Source organism: Papilio machaon, chromosome 7, assembly GCF_912999745.1.
Source record: "Papilio machaon chromosome 7, ilPapMach1.1, whole genome shotgun sequence".
Classification (NCBI taxonomy): Eukaryota; Metazoa; Arthropoda; class Insecta; order Lepidoptera; family Papilionidae; genus Papilio; species Papilio machaon.
Window position 1 is genome coordinate 2,805,842 of NC_059992.1, and position 20,501 is coordinate 2,826,342.

General features: G+C 34.0%; 2 protein-coding genes and 1 long non-coding RNA gene across 3 annotated transcripts; all 3 read right to left on the minus strand.

The window, feature by feature from the left end:
* Positions 1-6,709: 6,709 nt before the first annotated feature.
* On the minus strand, positions 6,710-11,034 carry LOC106714035 (beta-1-syntrophin). Its single transcript, XM_045678692.1, has 7 exons — positions 10,298-11,034; positions 9,729-9,923; positions 8,566-8,783; positions 8,347-8,432; positions 7,937-8,232; positions 7,623-7,813; positions 6,710-7,265 (listed from the first exon to the last, which is right to left on the minus strand). Exons 1-7 carry the CDS (start codon positions 10,791-10,793, stop codon positions 7,158-7,160), a joined length of 1,590 nt encoding a protein of 529 aa, XP_045534648.1. The 5' UTR covers positions 10,794-11,034; the 3' UTR covers positions 6,710-7,157.
* Positions 11,035-13,968: 2,934 nt separating this feature from the next.
* LOC123721147 lies at positions 13,969-14,403 on the minus strand. Its single transcript, XR_006756156.1, has 2 exons — positions 14,294-14,403; positions 13,969-14,252 (listed from the first exon to the last, which is right to left on the minus strand). It is a non-coding gene; the product is annotated as an uncharacterized LOC123721147 (long non-coding RNA).
* A 2,039-nt stretch (positions 14,404-16,442) lies between these two features.
* On the minus strand, positions 16,443-18,620 carry LOC106714071 (THAP domain-containing protein 2). The gene is made up of 4 exons (XM_045678616.1): positions 18,446-18,620; positions 17,984-18,155; positions 17,333-17,455; positions 16,443-16,586 (listed from the first exon to the last, which is right to left on the minus strand). The coding sequence occupies exons 1-4, from the start codon at positions 18,514-18,516 to the stop codon at positions 16,443-16,445; spliced, it is 510 nt and encodes a 169-aa protein (XP_045534572.1). The 5' UTR covers positions 18,517-18,620.
* Between the last annotated feature and the right edge of the window lie 1,881 nt (positions 18,621-20,501).

The following is a 20,501-nucleotide window of genomic DNA, read 5'->3' on the forward strand; positions in this document are numbered from 1 at the left end:
TAGACCAGAAAATATCCTTCACAAATAGTACCACTATCTTCACAGGGCAACGTAAATTGGAGGATGTTTTCGCCAAGCCTAATGAAGTCACGGAGTGTTGCCAGTTCCCTCGCCTGTATAATCTCGATCAGGATCGTATTAATTTAAGTGCGCTCTGGCAACACTGTCAAGAGCTCACTTGAGCACGGACATACTGACAGTGGACTTTCTAATCAACACGGAGATTTAAGGATATCTATGCACTACAGTGATGTGTGACGTAATAAGTACTAATTAAGTATACACCAAGGATAGCCATAGAGATTGCAAAATGCAAATTGTTTACGCAATAAAGCAAAAAAGAAATCTTTTTAGAGTATGACTACCGATATCATTGTAACGTAATAACGTACAAACCTACCTTCATTTATCAATCAAATGTAGGTACGTTAGTCTAATGTTCTAATACAGTTGATTCTAAATAACCGTTGGTTTTTGAGACCAAAATCTCTGTATATAACATGACTCTTTTTACAACTCAGAGATAACAATATGTTTTAAATGTAAATTTTGGTTTCGGAAACCTAAGTTAAATCAGTCCTAACGCAAGTATCGTATCTTTAATACGCATACATTACAAAGTCAGAAATGCAGATGTTATGCCAAATTAAGAATATACACGTTGCATGTCTAAAAAATTTTGGTACAAAAAGGAATACTTGCATTTTGTACTTTTTCGCTTCTTCGAAGTTCAAAATATGATTTAAGCAATAATTTGAACTTCCATCGAAATATTCAAAAATAACTTATAGTAAAATGTACCTTAGTTCTTTAACTTTATCGTACATTTTCGAATAGAATGTATATGTCCATCTTATATCTGAAAGGAGTAATAAAAGGCAGACTTCGCTATAGACTGTGACCAAGTGCTCTCAACCGATCGTTGGCCCTCACTATGTTAGCACTTGACCCAATGAAAATTTATTTGTTAAAAAAATTATCCTGCATTTCCGTACACAAGATATACCAATAAATTACTGACAAAACTAGAACATCAATGTGAAAGGCTTAAAGTTAACCAATATCTTTTTCTGACAATATTATTGTACCTTATCTTACTAATATTAAAAATGGGAACGTTTAGATGTTTGTTTGAAGGTATCTCCGGAACGGCTAAACGGATCTTGACGAAATTTGGCGCAGATATAGAACTTAGTCTGGAAGAAAACATAGGCTACTTATTACTTATTATTAAATTCCGCTCGGACGGAGATGAGGGCGACAGCCAGTAACGTATAAATACTAATACTAGAAATAATATTAGTATTTATACGTAACTGGCCAATAACCTATAAATATAATACTAGAAAAATAAATCTCCTCTTTAACGGGATTTACTTAAGGCTTTTGACTTTTATTAACAACTGGCTGTGCTTTGTCCGCGTGAGTGTCTTTGAGTTGCTTTTCCTTATTGTTATTTTACACCCTTGAGCGTAAAACTTTTACAGACATTGAATGTCATATTTGTTCATATCTAATCAAGTCTAAAAAATAAATTTCAAGCTTCAAACCTCTAAGTGACGATACTTCCATTCGAATTTTCATCATCTTACAAACCTTTTTTCGCAATAAAAAGTAGCTTACGTCCATTCTCATGATCTAGATTGTGCACCGACACGAGGGTATGAAAAAGAAAACAATAAATTTAACTTTCGTTGTTTTTAATGAATCAGTTTGACAGAGTACGAAGTAAATTTATATAACAGCTCATACAATTGCAAAGTACAACGCTATACTATACCATTATTTACTAATCATAGATTATATACTAAGAAATTTACAGTGAAAAAAGACTAAGCTGTTATTGTTTTTTGTCTGTGACCTTTCGTATAATACACATCATCCAATCAATTAGTATATTAATCTATGATATCAAACAACACACTTTTACAAAATTATACATTTCTGGTTTTAAACTAAAATTTCTTTGCGTTACTAATGAAAGCGTCAATGTAACGAAAACAAGCAAAAAGTTTCATTATATCGCAATTTGTTTACAGCCTTCAATTTATAAATTGACTTATAGATTCGCTAATACAAACAACAACATTAGTTCGTTGGAAGAGTATCGCCAGAATGTCTTTAAATTCATTCTTAAAATACTCTTCATTACGAATTTAAAAATAATGTAAGGTAGTACTGTCGTTATTTCATCCAGTAGTGCTAAATTATTTCAGCACTTATGCTAACAGTTTGCGGTACGATTTTCAAACCTAAGTTGGAAGCGAATTTAATTATTTCACTGTAAGTAGGTTATCGAGGTTATTACTCGTTAATCGTATTTTATTGAAACAATTCTGACTTCTTCCTAACTCTACATATAGCCGTATAACAATGGTACAGAAAGCGTTCCCCATTTTACAACTGAAGTTAAAACAATTCAAGGACTAAGAAGATATACACACGGCACGCATAAAAAACACTACATACCTATTAGTACTGCAAACTCATATACACAATCGAGTGAAAGGTATAAAAGATTTCTAAATTATCAGAAGTATGTAATTCGTTTTCTTTTACTATAAATTTAAACGTGGATATCCATTGTTGAAACAAACAAGAAAATATTGTTCACCAAGATGTTTTGGTATGAATTTTGGATTAGTGAAAACCTACATTATATCAGTAGAATTAATGATTTGATATTTTTTTTTAATTATATAAATGTATTAACAGGCAGTGTCTATTGCTGTAGATTAATTGTGCGATAAACCAAAGACAATAACCGTTTGTATTGCTCTGTGGAAATATATCTTTGGTACACAAAATAATTGAATATAGAACACAAAATAAAATTAGATCACAATTAGAAAATTCTAATAATGAATGCAATTTTTTCGTTGTATTACGAATGAATCTAAACTCAGTGTTGCAATTCAAAAACACATCGGTATCAAGTATTGCAAATGGAAAAAAAATCAATTATCAGTTTACTTTAGTGTCCTAGTTTTAAGACTAGACTGGACCTGTAATTTTTTTTTTTTATTTATTGAAATAAAAGCACATGATAGAACCTGACAAGAGAACTTTGTTATAATAAAACATATGTGACATTCTGACAGACTATTTTTTTTTATTGCAACACTGGGACTTTGTTTCTAACTCTTAAGTATTGTAGGTTAGAATACAAACATGAAACGTATATTGTAGACAAAACTGTTTATACTCTGTAACTCTATCGTTAAACTGATTTTGTTGTAAATTTTTTAGACGAATAGTTAAAAATCTAGCGAGAAACATCATTAAAAAACATTAATACAGTATATAGGGCAGGAAATATACATTCGAGAGAATTCGATGATATATTTTAAAAGTACAAAGTCTTAGGAAAATTTAATTACTGTAAAATACAATCAGTAATACAGAAAAATCGTAGAAATTCTAGGAGATTACATATCCTTTATGACTAATTTCGTATAAATTGATATGGCAACAAATTCATTTAGATATTAAGACTGATATTAGTGTGGGCTACTTATTACTTCGTTGAAGGCTACGCTACTAGATATTAGTGACTTATTAAGATAAATGGTAACTTATTATGCATTAAATAAACATACAGTAACATATATAATGTTCGTAAGAAACGGGATTCTTACCACGATTAGGCTGTTTGAGCTCCCGATATTTCGGCACAGTTGCATGCGCCATGTACACAGTGAGTGTAGTTTGTCGACAAACAAAAGTAACATCGAGTGCGGACTTAATGTGCAGTGAGAACGCGGACAGTGGTAGTGGTCGCCGAATCAGGAAGAAGGTAGACCGATACGGCTACCTTTAACATTTTTTACACTACCGCACAACACCAGTCAACCCGTGAACATGGCGCATGCAACTGTGCCGAAATATCGGGAGCTCAAACAGCCTAATCGTGGTAAGAATCCCGTTTCTTACGAACATTATATTAGTAAAAACCACGAAAGTTTGAAGTTATATATACAGTAACATATATTGTCATGACCATAATAATGCAAACAAACAAAAAAGGCATGATATCATAATTAAAAAAAAAAATAACGGTAATGGGATTTTATTAAAATATTTTATAAGATTTTTAAGACAGGCAAAAATATTTTTTTAATGGCAACATTGATGTTTATGATTATCTGTCACAGAGTGATTTATCTGTCATAACTTTTACCTATATTTTTTTTAATAATGAAAGATAATTACAAAACCATGCCTTCTTTGGTTATCTTTGGGGTTCCGTAAAATAAACTAATTGCATAAAAATTTAAAAAACAAGATCCTTATTTTTGTTTTAATGAAGAAGCTACGGAACTCCAATACATAGCTTTTATAGAAAAATTAGCTAAATTAAAATATATACCCGAATTATTGTGATTAAATATCTTAATGCACTTATTCTAACTTAATTCTATATTAATTATTTAATGGAACCGTACTAGTCTTTTCGTACCAATAAAAAAATACTGCTTTTACACAAACATAAATGTAAAAATATAAAAAAAAAAGATTACAAGATTCATAGCAAAATTGAACACAGTACAGTCACAAATAAAACAAATCTATTAATAAAAATAAATAATCAAGGAATTTTTTATTAAAAAAAATACATATGTTATTCAATAAAAAGCCTCTACAAAAGTAAGAAATAATGAGATTAAGGCAAGGTAAATACATACAATGTCATCTCTCATTCAAAGCAAACCAAATGTTTGAAATTCCGACCAAAGAAAAGAGTCACATCTCTAGAGATCTAACAAGATCTCATAAGACATGTAACTTTATTCATTGAATGAGTCGATTTCTTAATGTACCTAAATACTACTCGTTCAAATACACGCTTACAAATGTCTTATCACCACAAATATTGCCCATAAACTTATGTTAACTACTTCATTAAACGCTATATTAAAAAACCCCTTAAAACGCATGAGATTAAACACTACCTAATTAAAGCAAATATGTATATTGTTCTACATTCTGGGAATGTAACGGGTCACATAAACAAACACTAACTTTAATATTTACAACTAATAAATTACAAAAATATGTCAACAAATTATGCTGTCTAAAAATAATGTGAGGAAAATTACTATAGGAGAAGGTTATATTCTTTGGAAAAGCCACTGCCTTAGATTGGAGTGTTAGAAGGAATAGGCCGATGTTATACCCCTAAGATTATGACATACATTATATATAAAAAAGGAATAAATAATGAAGATTATAGAGAAGTACAGTCAGCCTCAAAAGTGTTAGAATTTTTTTTTTTGAATACTGTATTTTTCTAGCGATTTTCGACAGATCGAGGTCATTGAGTAGTGACATTTTATTTGATACGCATTATATTTATTTGACTGTACCTATCATGAAGATTATACAGAAAAGTGAATAAATAATAAAGATTATAGAGAAGTACAGTCAGTCTCAAAAGTGTTCGAGATGGTTCAGCAAAGCGAATTCGCGTGCCTAATTTTTTTTTAATCTTTTCTTTTCTAGCGATTTTCGACAGATCGAGGTCATTGAGTCGTAAAATATTATTTGATTGTACCTATCACGACCATTATATAGAAAACAGGAATAAACAAAGAAAATTATAAAGTAGTACAGACAGCCACAAAAGTGTTCAAGATAGTTAAGCAAAGCTATTTTTCACTTTCAATTTTTTTTAATCTGTACTTTTCTAGCGAGTCGTAAAATATTATTTGATTGTACCTATCATGAACATTATATAAAAAACAAGAATACACAATGAAAATTATAAAATAGTACAGTCAGCCACAAAAGTGTTCAAGATGGTTCATCAAAGCTATTTTTTTAATCTGTACTTTTCCAACGATCTTTGACAGTTCGAGGTCTTTGTGTCATGAAATTTTATTTGAAAACGCACTATTTTTTTTTTATCGGTACAATATATTATCGAATACTTTATTAAACTGATTTTGGTACTAGATTAAACAACATATCCACTTTCTAAACCTTACTAATTTTACAAACATTAAAAATTATCAGATAATAGTTGCTTATAGCTTTCTACGCAAGGCAACACAGAATCATTAAAATATATTTTTTTCTAACGTTTAATTTGCCAATTACAAAATGCCACTTGAACAAAGCCATTTTTATGATAAACATTCGATATACTGAACACATGCGAGGCATTAGATGTTTGAGTTTTTTTTTTTTTAATTATATTATTAATATTTTTAATTAATAAATTGGAATGTTACAATTTGTTGAAAATATTCGAGAAATATTAAGTTTAATAAATAGTAAAAACTTAATTTTAATATAAAAATATACACAATTCTTGGTTTAAAATAATAAAGGTTATTGCTAAATCAGTGCATTGGAAAAATAAATCTCCATAAATTATTCGTAATGAAAAGAACTATAAATAACAAAAAGTGCATTAATTTAATAGAAAATCATGCGAAAAATAAGAATTTGAGGTTATTTTTTTCTAAATTACACTTACGTATTTCGTAATGAAATATAACAAATATTATAAAAAATAATAAAAATACAAACTTAACAATTAAATTAGTAATATTTAGTCATTTTATTGTTAAAGCAAAAAATAATAATCTGAGAGGTAGACATGGGGTACAAATTTGGATTTTAATAAATTATAAACTTGTATCCACAACGAATTTTAACATATAAAAAAAATTAAAAAAAAAGATCAAGACAGATCCATTGCAATGTCATTCAGTTAATTCTAGCCTCACCTTTATTGTCAAACTATCATTCATCTAACAATATTTTTTTTACACATTCGGTGTCAAAAATATCGATCCAAATGACTTTAGATTTTCATTCAATCATTCACTCATTCAGTTAGTAATACGATGTTATATATTCTAATAATATCAAACTAAATACGAAACAATGTAAAATTTCTGATCTCATTATTAAACTTATGTTTTATTCTTTTTGTCTTTTTAACTCGCTCTTGTATTAGTATTAGCGTAGAACTTCACTGCTGTGATGCTTATATTGTCATATCGTTGTCTGTTTTGTCAAAGTTAATGAAAGTGACGACAATATGTAATACAAACGTATTGACAGTGGAAACCTACTCTTATCTGTAGTTATTTGAATTTTTGAATACATTACGTGTATAAAAAGTATTGGTATGTATATACTTGTTGTTATAGAGGATTGGCGACCTCCTCCCCCGGCAGTGAATGCACTCGCGCTGACAGCAGGTTGTGTAGTATGAACACTGCCGGCTTTGGACTACCTTCCATATCCAACTCCTGGGGGAAATCATCATCAGTAAATATTACACTGGATGTGGATAATCTTACGTAACAAACGTTTCCTAGTATTACTAGGTAAGGTCTATATTATAGATCACACTGAAATATCAATCTTTTTCGAATTAATTCGTAATCGAATTGGAATTTTTTTTTCAATTCAACATCTCTAGACAACAAGACGTGTTTGTTAAAAAAGTTATAACTCAAAAACAGCTGAACTGATTTGATGGTGGGTCTTAGAATCAGAAGACAGACACATAAATTTTAATCAAGTTTCCATGGGACGTGAGATAAGAAGATTTTTTTAATTCTACTTTTTATTCAACTAGTGTGTCAATAAATGTTTATGCTCACAAGAGTGTCATCGTCTGCGAAGTGTAACCAGAGCGCGGTGCGGTCGTCATCAGCGGAGGCGCGGAGTGCGTGCAGCGGGCGGCGGTACAGCGCGCGCGCCCCGCCCCGTCCCAGCGACCCCGCCGCCTCCCACACGCACACACCGCCCGCCCCCAGCGACAGCCGCGCGCACGCGCCGCGGTACCGGCATCCTGCACACACACACAATACATTAATACTTACTTGTGTCACTAAAAATATAGTCACATTATTAAATCTTTAAAGACTTAAAATAATCGATTCATTTAAAAAAAAATATCAGACGTAGTACTTACGGAAAGTGAACTCGGGCTGGGCTCTGACCGCGTGGTGTGCGCCGTCGACCAGCGCGCCCGCCACCGCGGCCAGGTCGTGCGGCGTGTCCGCCCGCAGCGCGCGCACGCACAGCCCGCCCGGAGTGCCCGCGCGCACGCCCAGCGCCGCCGCCCCGCACCCGCCCCCAGCCCCGCCACCAGCCTCCGCCTCCTCGGACACGCCGCGCCGCCACCACGCCAGCCGAGTCGCCGCCAAGTTGAAGTTCTCAGTGGGCGCGCACCACGCCTCCGCCGACCACGGCGCCGCCTCGTACAACCTGGGAACATGCTTTACTTAATTAACATTGCAGCGATTGGTTGAAAAATATTATATTCATGTTCGATGACGTCACGCTAAATCCATTCATTAGCTTAATTAAATAAATATTCACCTCAATTCACGATCTGTGATAGCAACGAATGTTGGCACCCAACCTTCCGAGTCGTCGGAACTGTCAGATCCGCCTGAAGCTCCCATCTGAAACGAAATGAGGACAAATGTAGAAAATCTTCAATCAAATAAAATATTTATATATGTTAAATATTTTACCGTGACAATAATAAATGTTTAAGACATAACATTCTCATAAACTGTATGTATAAATACTTACGATATCCTGGGGCGGTCTACGCGCAAGCCAACCAGCATACCGCACGTCACCAAGCAGCGCACGCAGGCGAGGACGCGCACGGGCAAGCGCGGCGCGTGCAGCACGGCGAGCAGCCGCGTGTAACGCGCGGTGCCAGCCCGCCGCCGCACCGGCGCACCCGGCGCGCAATGCCAGTGCATGCACCCCGTCCGGCGAGTACAACTCGATTATACGCTCCTCTATAAATGTATAAAACAAAATATATTAAATGTATAAAATTAAATATCTCAAAGCAACATCTTTTGACATAACACACATAAAAAAAAAATACAGTCGAATTGATAACCTCATTCTTTTTTAAGTCAGCTAAAAAGACGATGTTTTAATGGATGAATTAACTATTATTGCCTAAGCCCTATTATTGCCACTGTCCAGTCGTCCATTCTTGTGTCACCCGCGCTTTCGTCAGCGCACAATGAAAAAATTGTTTTAAAATTACCGCACATACCGCGAACCAGCTACCTTCAAGTAACTATCCTTGCAAAATCAATCTTGCGCACAGATAGACAAGTAGATAGACAAAAATTATAAAAATATGACTTTATGTATACCAATGCATATACATCATGTTGAGAAACATGAACTTTTTTCGATGTTACACACAAAAACTCCAATTTTATTAATTGTATGGATATATAAAATATTGTCACCACAAATAGCGTTAACTTGCTACGGTTTGTGGGTTTCACTGTAATTAATACAAACGTAATAAGATATTGTTCACCTGTCCACACATAGGTATTAAGTTCACTATTTAATTTAAGACTGCAAAAGTTGTATATAAATTAATCTTATTAATATTATAAATGCTGAATGTTTGGATAGACGGATGTTTGTTTGAAGGTATCTCCGGAACAGATCAACGCATCTTGATGAAATTTGGCACAGATGTAGAACATAGGCTGCTTATTTATTTATTTTTATTTTGCGCGGACTGAGTCGCGGGCGACAACTAGTCTTTTTATATATGCCAAATTATATTAGGTACTATTGCATATGCATTGTTATTGACAAAATTGGACAGTAAGTAAATTTTATGTTTAACAAAACAAGACATCTAGATTTAGGCTAGTGGAATTGTCTACACCCTACACCCCATAGTATGATTTGTAGTGCCTAATTACCTGGGTCATGATGGCGAAGATTCTTAGCCACACATGCCATCAGCAATGGTACGTAACGGGTGTCGGCGCGCCGTCTCCTTGGAGATGGCGGAGAAGGGGGTGCCTCAGCCATGTAACCACGCTGCAGCTCCCAGCCCACCTCGCTAATGATAGACGCCTTGCGGAAATATGGTGTCACTTCACGAAGATATTTCACTAGGAAAAATTCATATTCATATTTTATATTGAATTCTATGAAAACATTGAAATATGTGATGAAACGTGACTCAAGTTGCTTAATATGATTCTTTAAATACGGGCATTTATTTAGTTGTATAATAAATTGCGGTAGAATTCTAAAATAGTATCATAGATGAGATGAGAAATGAGTTCTACTATTATCTGTGTGTGTATATATATGTAGAATACAGTAACAAGACTACACACACCAACCCTAATTACTTTGAACCTAATTAAGAGGTCATTTCAATTTGAAGCAATTATATCTATGAACTCATATTCAATATATATGTTAAAAAGAGATAATATTATCTAGGCCAGATATGTTAATGAGAATTTTATCATTTTACCTTCTAACTGCACCATTTTTCCTGCTCTTTTTAATGCTTTCACAGCTTCTTCATGTGTTGCATCTTTTAAATCCTCACCATTTACAGAAAGAATAGCATCACCAACATATAACTGCTCTGTAAGATCTGCGGCCATGCCTTTAAAAATTTTTGATATTAATATAGGCATATTATTTTCTATCCCTCCTTTTATAGATATACCTAAACCATTATTGTCTGATTTCACAACTTGCACCAGGCGTTTCTGATTGGCAATAGCTTCAGGCACCTCTGTGAAGTCACTATTTGGTGTTTCTACGTTATTGTTATTCAATGTTCCATTTAAAGTTGTGGTAGCATCGTACCCATCGTCTAACGATACGCTCAGGTAATCATCTTCGAGAGAACAATGCACCCGGTACCAAACACCACGTACTAATGTCTCCAGCAACCCTGACCGGGCACATGTTGCATTAGGACTCTCGCTTCCACCGCTGGAACCACCGTTCTCCACCATAATTACAATTTATTCGTTATAATTGACTCGATAAGTAAATGTATACCAAAACTATAGTTCCTTTTCGTAAAATATTGAAAAAATTAAACATCAAGGTGCACGTTTTTATTTTAATTCAACACATTATCGTTTTTATTTCTCCAAGGTTTCGACAAGTATGACAATTCAATAATATCATCAAATAAACACAGATTCATTGCACAATCAATATTACGACATAAATTTGACGTTCCCCGTCCGCCCACCGATTATAGAGAATGAATGAATAAGCACGAATTCGATCAAAAACGAACGAATGGTACACAGTGTTGTCAACTTTAAATTTTAAAAAATGGGCAGTTTATTTTCTAATGTTAGTAGAAAATAATCTTGTTGATTTAAGATCGCTAGATTTATACATAAGTCTCCGTCTTTGTCAAAAATTGTGCGAATTTTCTCAATTTTATCTAATTTTTAGTAAAATATTTTAAAAAGTTATCTGTTGAACGCTCTATGACAGGATAATATCTAATGATAATGACAGGAACAGGCCACTGAAGTAAGTATGAAGCCTATGAAAATGAAACAACAATAAATTGCGTGCCAATGTGACGTCATCTGGCCGCTAAACATGGCGGTTTTAGTGCTGCCCAGAAGATTTTAATGTTATTAGGTTTTATCGATAAACGCTCTTGGCTCATTTTATTTTAAATATAATTGAGTATTAATTATTTGTAGAATTTATTACTGTTGTAAATAGGATCTTCTTTGAGATCTAAAAAGGTCGTACATTGTAAGACTGGCATTGTTAAAGCAAGACATTTTTAAATGTGACATGCTTTTATATTCGAATATGTTCTTGAGTTAGAATATTCATTGAAGTAATTTTGTATGCTGTTATAAAATGAATTTGTATTAGTTTTTTTTTTTTTTATAAGAGAAGGGGGCAAACGAGCGGCGCGAACAGCGAAGTGATCATCGACGCCCATGGACATCCGCAACACTACGAGAATTGCAGATTAATTTAACAATAAACATTGTTTACTAATTTTTAAATAGTGTTATTCGCTGCGCTAACCAAATTACAACAATTACATTTACTTCAATTGGAAGTAAGTATATTTTTATCTTTCTAATATTATAAATGCGAATGTTTAGAATTTAGATGGACGAATAGATGGATGGATGTTTGTTTGAAGGTATCTCCGTAATGCTTCAGCGGATCTTGATGAAATTTGGCATAGATGTATAGTATAATCTGGAAGAACACATGGGCTACTAATAAAGTTTATTTTTAATTTCGTGTGGACGGAGTCGCGGGCGACATGTAGGTAAGTGAAAGTGATTGATATTTTAAACTTATCAAGGGACCGCGTGTTAAAAAACACAACACCCTCAGAACACTTATTTATTTACAAACGTCATTCATTATGACTTCCGCTCTAAAATCACCGAATTATTACAACTTTAACGAATTTACAAAACCGAATGTCTAAATATGTTTTGATGACACATTTTATTAAGAGGTATTTATGATAAGTGTCATGATTAATTGATTCCCACTGTAAAATGGTGTCCGATTTTTCAGAGTAGTGCTCCACAATGAATTGAAATATATATCATCGACTTATCCAAGGTAGGTTTAATGATCTTTTCTGTCTTTTTCGTTTTGTCTTCAACATCTTTCGATGGGTATTTCAGACCACCTCTTGTTTTAAGATGAATCAGCGTTTTCGGATCTCCAAACAATAACGAAGCAAACGTCTGACATTTTATATTGCGGGATAATTTTCTCGATACAAATCCTGCGATGTTAATAACAACTGAGTCAGCATATGTAGAAAGCGTGCTATTTAAGCATCTTGAAACGGTGGATGTGGAAGCGTGCTGGGCCCATAACCTCTTGAAATGGTGGATGTTGATGATGGGATCACTCTCAAACCAATTATACACTTATAGACTGATTCGGAAAATATTTATTCTAACTCAAACATATTGGATATAATTTAGTTGATACAAGATTATTATTAAATATGTATATAAAAGTTAAACAGTTATTTTTGATTACTATACATCTTACTTATTTGAGAATATAAACGGAATTAATTTATTATAACATACTTCAAACTTAAGAAAATAATACTGACATTCCTAATTCAAAATAATTTAAACATACTACATAAAAAGCCAAGTAGGTCAGAATTATCAAAAAGAGTATGTATAGGTATATTCTGTGATTACCAAATCAACACACCCCCTTAATCTCAGAATATACATCATAACAACAGACAAATACAAAAAACCCAAATATTTAAAGTTATCAACAAAACACCAATAATAAAAAACAATAGAACATTCTCTCAACAAAACCACAAACTCTTAAACTCTAAAACCACAAGAAAAACACAATAAACTATAAAGGATGGAGATATTAAAAAATCCTGTAAAAGTTTCTCTTAAAAATTTCATTTGAATTCCGTTAAAATATATATTAGACTGTAAAATATTTGACCTTGTATTAAAAGTCAAACCATAAGTCCAAAACTGAGCAAAAGAAAAAATGAAAAATTCAGAATATTCCTCCACTAACAAAAATTAATTGATTCACACCCACGCTTCCACTGCCCGAATCTATTAACTCCACCAAATTATCAACAACCCTTACACTAACACTTTCTGCAACAACAACAACATCAACAACTTTCTGCAACAACAACAACATCAACACAACAACAACAACAACAACAACAACTCCAACAACAACAACTCCAACAACAACAACAACTCCAACAACAACAACAACTCCAACAACAACAACAACTCCAACAACAACAACAACTCCAACAATAACTACAACAACAACTACTCCAACAACAACAACTCCAACTCCAACAATAACTACAACTCAACAACAACTACAACTCAACAACAACTACAACTCAACAACAACTACAACTCAACAACAACTACAACTCAACAACAACTACAACTCAACAACAACTACAACTCAACAACAACTACAACTCAACAACAACTACAACATCAACAACAACTACAACATCAACAACACCAACTCTTCAACACCAACTCTTCAACACCAACTCAACAACATCAACAGCAACCCTCTCTATTCTATCTTCATTTCAACCGTTTCTTCACAAACCACTTCCATCCGCCGCTGCACTCTCATCTTTTCCAACACCGTCGATGGTCACCTCTTCTTCACTTCTTGAACCGTTTCTTCAAAAATCACTTCATCCGCCTCTGCATTCATCATTTTCAACACCGTCAATAAATGGTAGATGGATCTTTGACAAATTTGTTTGCAACTGTCACTCTTCCTCCATCTTGACATATTTGTTTGCAACTGTAATTCTTGCTCTCCAAACAGGAAAAATGCTCCAAAAAATATAAATATCAGCATTGCTGGGTCCAAAACCTCTTAAAATGGTGGATGTGGAAGCGTCCTGGGCCCATAACCTCTTGAAACGGTGGATGTGGAAGCGTGCTGGGCCCATAACCTCTTGAAATGGTGGATGTTGATGATGGGATCACTCTCAAACCAATTATACACTTATAGACTGATTCGGAAAATATTTATTCTAACTCAAACATATTGGATATAATTTAGTTGATACAGGATTATATTAAATATGTATATAAAAGTTAAACAGTTATTTTTGAATACTATACATCTTACTTATTTGAGAATATAAACGGAATTAATTTATTATAACATACTTCAATCTTAAGAAAATAATACTGACATTCCTAATTCAAAATAATTTAAACATACTACAAAAAAAGCCAAGTAGGTCAGAATTATCAAAAGGAGTATGTATAGGTATATTCTGAGATTACCAAATCAACAATCTATGTATTCCTCCTATAAGGTGCTGTAATTTTCTGGCACTTCAACAAATTGTTTTTTTCGGTTAAATCGTTCAAGGCGTTTTGTGGGCACGTGCTTGTGTTATTTGAAATATTAACTTGCTCCAAGGCAACGCAATTGCCGAGCCCTTCGTCGCGAATTTCGGATCGAATAAGAAGCCTGTTGAAGGCTGCTTTAAATTTTAAGGCATTTGAATTATTGTTAAAACCCTTTTCTAGAGCTCTTATAGCCGAAAAAATTGCTCGACGTGATCCTAGCTGATCTTGTACAGCAAATATTTTAATAATTTTGTGTTTTCGACAAGATGTCGATATAAAATTAATGCGCTTTTCATATCAATGATCTGCCCCACAAAGCCAGTCTTTCTCGTCAACTCAATTATTAACTGCCCTGACGGCAGCCTCAGGCCGCGTATATAGCTAATTGCACCTTCAAACAGCACTTCGATAAGGCCGATGTTTTGGGGACACATGGCTTTTTTAATCCAGTGACTGACTGTTCAGAAAATCGAACACATCGTTAAGAAGTTTTATAAAACTTACGGTGCCCACACAATTTTCAAACGCTTTGAGCACACGCACAAAATTCAGAGTTACAAAACTCTAAAGCATCCGCCACAGAGTTAGTTAGAAGTTGAGTTGACAAACGGACTTTCATCTTTTGCTTGGCAAAATATGTGGGCTTTAGTTATTTTTGTGGTCATGTGCAGTCCCTCTCTTTCTTGCAAATTAATAAGCGCCTCCAGATAGGTAAAATATTTTTTTCTGCCATGCACATCTTCTAACACTCTAGGTCGCTGAATGTATTTCAGATTAACTTTATCATATGACAAGGATCAAAAAATGCATGCAATGCGCTTTCGCCGCACTTGAATGTGCTATCAGTTTGTCCTCTGGTATAATGGCAACCAAGCTCTTGTAACATCGCAAAATTTGCTGCAGGCCCATCGCATGTAACACTCACAATGTTGATGCCTACTTCCTCATATTTTTGAACGCACATTTTTAACTATTCACATTTTTGCTCTGTCAAAGATGTAATGAAAAATTTCCAACTCCCATTGATGTAATTTACTAAAAATACGAGGCATTGATTCGCCAGCTCCAATGCGTCATTGTCACATTCTGACCCTATTGTAACTCATCCGTAATACTTTTTTTTGGGATCAAAGATTAGCGAGCAAACAATAGGTGTGTCACTAGCTAGAACTATGTTTTGGAGAGCCTCAAACGCTTCCTCACAAAAGCCGGGATGTGTATTTATTTTTTGATACCACCTAGTTAAAGTCCTTGGGTGAGGCAAGCATGTATTGTATGTTCGACACACAAAATTGTAGGCCTTCGGCGAAAAGAAGTGGAGCGTAAGGGCAAATTTTCTAGTCTCCTCCGAATATTGGTTTTCCAAAGGCAAGCCTTCACTTTACGAAATTTGCCTTTTTAAAGAGGTATTTAGGACCTGAGCAGGCTTCCAAAACTATAGAATTCTCGTTGTTGACAAGGTTCCTTTCCTGTAGATCTTTTATAATGGTCTGGAACTCAGCAATTTTTTTTGTTTGCCGCCGCACTTTTTCATTTAATATTTTTACTTTCTTCTTTAAGAAATCACATTTATCTTCAAGTTTTTTTATTTTTTGTCCTTGGTTCTGAAATAAAAAAATATTATAATTGAATACACTATGTTTACGTGTAGGCGATCACGAATTCGGAGGTTTAAAGTTATTTGTCAATACTACTAGTACTGGACGGCAAGCACTCGGATGTTTTTCAATATGAGCGTTGCTAACTGGCGGTTAGTGGGTCGATTGAAAGGATGCCATAAGGTAGGTCATTTTGTAGTATACGTACCGGTAGATTATCCACGCTTGTGGTGCCAGGGACAGAAGCACAAGAAGCAGTACATGCGGCGGTCATCGTCATGGGGAGCTGTGTATAAAAAAAGGTGTGTTTAAAACCAGACTAAGACTAAAGGCGCCCACTGATTACCAGTTCTCCGGAAGATATCGGCCTGTCAGTCAGTGTCACAAAATTTAGCATTTCCGAACACTTGACAGGCTCATATCGTCGGGCGAACTAATAATCTGTGGGCCCTTAAAGTGAAGTACCTATTAATTCTACGCAGACAAAGTTGTAGTTACTCATATATTTTCCAAAAATTGGCAGCTCTTAAATTATCTTAAATTATTAGAAAGCTCGACAGCAATTCATATGTTAATAATTTTATGTGGTTATACAGAACAGGAAAAGGCTTTTTTTCTTGTAACGTCACCATTACGTAGGCTAGTCACGGCTCCTTTAATGATGCATAATATATTGCCTATGTCAAACCAACAATATGCCATTTGTCAAAAAAAATTGCTTGTTTATTTAATAGTACAGCTTTTCTCATAAAATAATGCAAAACTGAGTTGTTTTTAAAGAAGTCAAGAATCCGCGGTAAAAATCTGTCGAGATACTCTTTCTCACCGAGTATACGATAATTTGTTTAAAGATAATTTACAATTTAGCAAATGATATTATTTCACTCAGTCTCAAAACCAAACCACCTCGAACGGTAACTATAGCTGATAGATTCAAATTAGCACGGTAGTTTTGGCGCTACTGCTGTAGAACAAATATAATTAAGATAATTCATAGCTAATAGCAACCATTGTATTAAAAAAAAAACTTACTTTTGGAATTCCAACATCTAAAGTTCTATGAACAGGTGTAGTAACTGTAGTGGCGACCGAAACAGGAATTGTTTCCAACTGATTTTCTTTTAATATTCCAGTTTTATGTTGGCTGGAATGTTGCTGCAAAATATTGAAATATTAGTTTAGAATAATTGTATTTTTATACCACAGTATTTTTTTCATAAAGTTTGCTTCAATGATGACATTATCATTCAAATTGTGCTAATATATTTCTTAGATAGAATCGCAGTCACAAAACCCATAAGTTTTTCTAAAATAGTTATATAGAATGAGAATGACATAGACCACAACTAGTCGTAACTAGCATATCAGTAAATCAGTAATAATGTAAAAGCAACAAGTATATCAAAGGCTGTAAAAGTACAAATTTCATTTATACAAGCAGTCTCCATGAGGGTAAGTGGCACGAGAAGACATATTAAGGCCTTCAACTGCAAATACTGAGCAGGAATTATATAACAAGCCGACAGTCCAATGACTATCCTGCTGATCATCATTCCACAATAAAAAACTTGTATGTCTTTTTGATTTATTAAGTCATTATTTTGTAAAATAATATGTATGTAATAACAAAAAAGTACATCAATACTAACTATAAATGTATATGCAGTATTAACAAACTCTTACAAATTTGAAGGGCACAGCATCATCTCGTAGTCGTGTCACATCCAGAGTTTTGTTGAAACATTTATCATCAAAATGTAGCGAGCAAATATAAATATCTTTTACATTTGTCTTAATATTTTCCATTCTAATTGCTTCTAGCCACTTTTTCTTTTTAAGCTCATTTCTTGGGATCCTATAAAATATGTTTTAATTATTATTTTTGTATGTTTTAAGCGGGGTAGCATGATAAAATAAGAAATTTTATATAAGCAATCATTTTAAATCGATATCAAAGTCGATAAATACTGTACAACCCCAGCTTAAATTAACATTATTTAAGCGTCAAAATATAGTTAAAAAAGTCAAATCCATTTATGACCTTTAACTGCACATAAGAACCTTGCTAATTATAATGTAATTCTTCCTCTATTTTACCGGTAAACTTAACAATAACCAATATTTTTAATGTTATTTATAGCGTACCTGTGTATGGTTAAAGATGGCTGATTTGGTGTTTTTCTTATGCCGCACCCTATTACACTACACAGTGGCATATTTGCGACGTAATTATTTACATTTGGCTTCAATTATTTTAAATCAAGATAATTAATTATTTATTTTGATTAAAACCACGACTTTCTGACAAGTATCGGCTGAACTGACTGACAATGACATTTGGTGCGCTAAACATGGCGGATTTTCGAACTCATTAGTAGTGATGCAACGGATGTCTGTTTCCGTTTCCGCAAGTGCGGAAGTTCCGCGTGCTTTTCAACATCCGTTTCTGTTTCTGTTTCCGCAACTTTTATAACGGAGATAAAACGGAACTTTACGATGGCTGAAAGATCCAAATGCGCGGCGCAAGACGCGCAGTCCGTGCGCGGCCTTTCGGCACTTGTCGCATTTGTTTGTTTACGTACTTTTTCGTGATAAATTCACGTAATATTTTCTGCTGCTGTTTGAAACAATCAGTTTCTCTTGCTGGAGTAAACTGTCTAGTTGTTGTCCATATAAAATTTGACAACTGGCAAAATGTGACTATTTCATACTTACGAGTTATTAAATGTACTTTTGAATAAATGATAACCATGTAATATATCATCATCATTATTATCATCAGCTCACTATACATCCTCACTGAGGGGCTCAGAGCCTACCCCAAATTAGGGGTGACTAGGCCATAGTCAACCACGCTGGCCCAGAGTGACGCTTCACACATATCATTAAATTTTTTCTCAGATATGTGCAGGCAGCATCACTATGTTTTCCTTCACCGTAGGAACGTCGGATAAATGTAAATATCTAAATCGAAAAACACATTGGTACATAGCGGGATTCGAACCCAGGCCCTCCAGATTGCAAGTCAAGTGCCTAATAATTATTATATCTTTTTCTAATCTAGATTTGGTGTTTTTGATACTTAACACATTCGCTGTTTACAAAATAAAAAAGGTAACAGCTGGAAGCCAAAACTTTTTATGGTGAATTTTTATTTAGTATATCTGGGAGTGTTTGAACATATAGATATTTTAATAATGTTTTTTGTATTTGAGCGCTAGGGATCATCATTTTGAGTGCTAGGGATGGCAATGGTTTAGTTCACTAATATGTAGATATTTGTTCCACGATTGCATTTCGGTGTACTAATATGTTACAAGATTTTGACAAAGTCAAGTTTTTCATCAAATTCCAGAATATTGAAACATGTAAGGATACTAATCAAAACCAGCTTTTATCTTCTCGGTTCAAGATCTTGTAACATTTCATACACACCCACACATACACACACACCTACAGGACATACATATATTTAAAAAATATACATACATAACATAAAGTTCAGCCTTAGCTTCATGTGATACAAGATATTTGTATGTTTGCCTCCGTACGAACGTGGTACTAATCACTACAACACTGTAAGAATGAAACTAATACTCTTTTTCGCTAGTTGACTATATTGCCATAGTGGCCTCACAAAGCAACATGGACTCGCTTCAAACGCCGGCGGCTTACTGGCTACTACAAAGTGAACGGGCCCCTCGCTCGGATCCGAGGAGGAGGCGCCGCTACTAATAGCTCTGCCCACTCGGATCCGAGTGGTCAGCAGTGAATGTATTAATAAAGAAATATATTTGTCGTTTATCAACACGAGTGGTTTGGCGAACATTAATTTGTAAATAGTGTAATTTTGTTTCCTGAAAATAAATAACAAAAAACGTATTTTAACTTATTGCAGCACAGTAAAAATACATATATTGAAGGCTAAAGGGCACCGATATCCAATGCCTTAATGAATTAAAAACGAATACAAACTGTTCTTACCAAAAAAATTTTGTAAATATGTTTTTTTTTTTATTTACACTTCTGTTTCCGCTTCCGTTTCCGTTTCCGTTTCTGCTAAAATTTAATTTTGACATCTGTTTCCGTTTCTGGTTCCGGTAAGACACTTCCGTTGCATCACTACTCATTAGGGGTGTGTTCCGATATACACTGCGACCACTGTAGAGTGTGACGTCAATTCAGTATACTGTGAAGCCGT

Bases quoted from the DNA above. Each gene is read 5' to 3' on its own strand.
- LOC106714035 (XM_045678692.1), bottom strand. From the start codon at position 10,793: ATGGTGGAGAACGGTGGTTCCAGCGGTGGAAGCGAGAGTCCTAATGCA. The intron at 9,924-10,297 runs GTAAAATGATAA...AATTTTTCCTAG, and splicing joins AAAAATGGTGCAGTTAGAAG to TGAAATATCTTCGTGAAGTG. The intron at 7,814-7,936 runs GTAAGTACTACG...GTGTGTGTGCAG, and splicing joins CCAGCCCGAGTTCACTTTCC to GATGCCGGTACCGCGGCGCG.
- LOC106714071 (XM_045678616.1), bottom strand. From the start codon at position 18,516: ATGCCACTGTGTAGTGTAATAGGGTGCGGCATAAGAAAAACACCAAAT. The intron at 17,456-17,983 runs GTAAGAGTTTGT...AATATTTTGCAG, and splicing joins ATGCTGTGCCCTTCAAATTT to CAACATTCCAGCCAACATAA. The intron at 16,587-17,332 runs GTAAGTTTTTTT...TTTTATACACAG, and splicing joins TAGATGTTGGAATTCCAAAA to CTCCCCATGACGATGACCGC.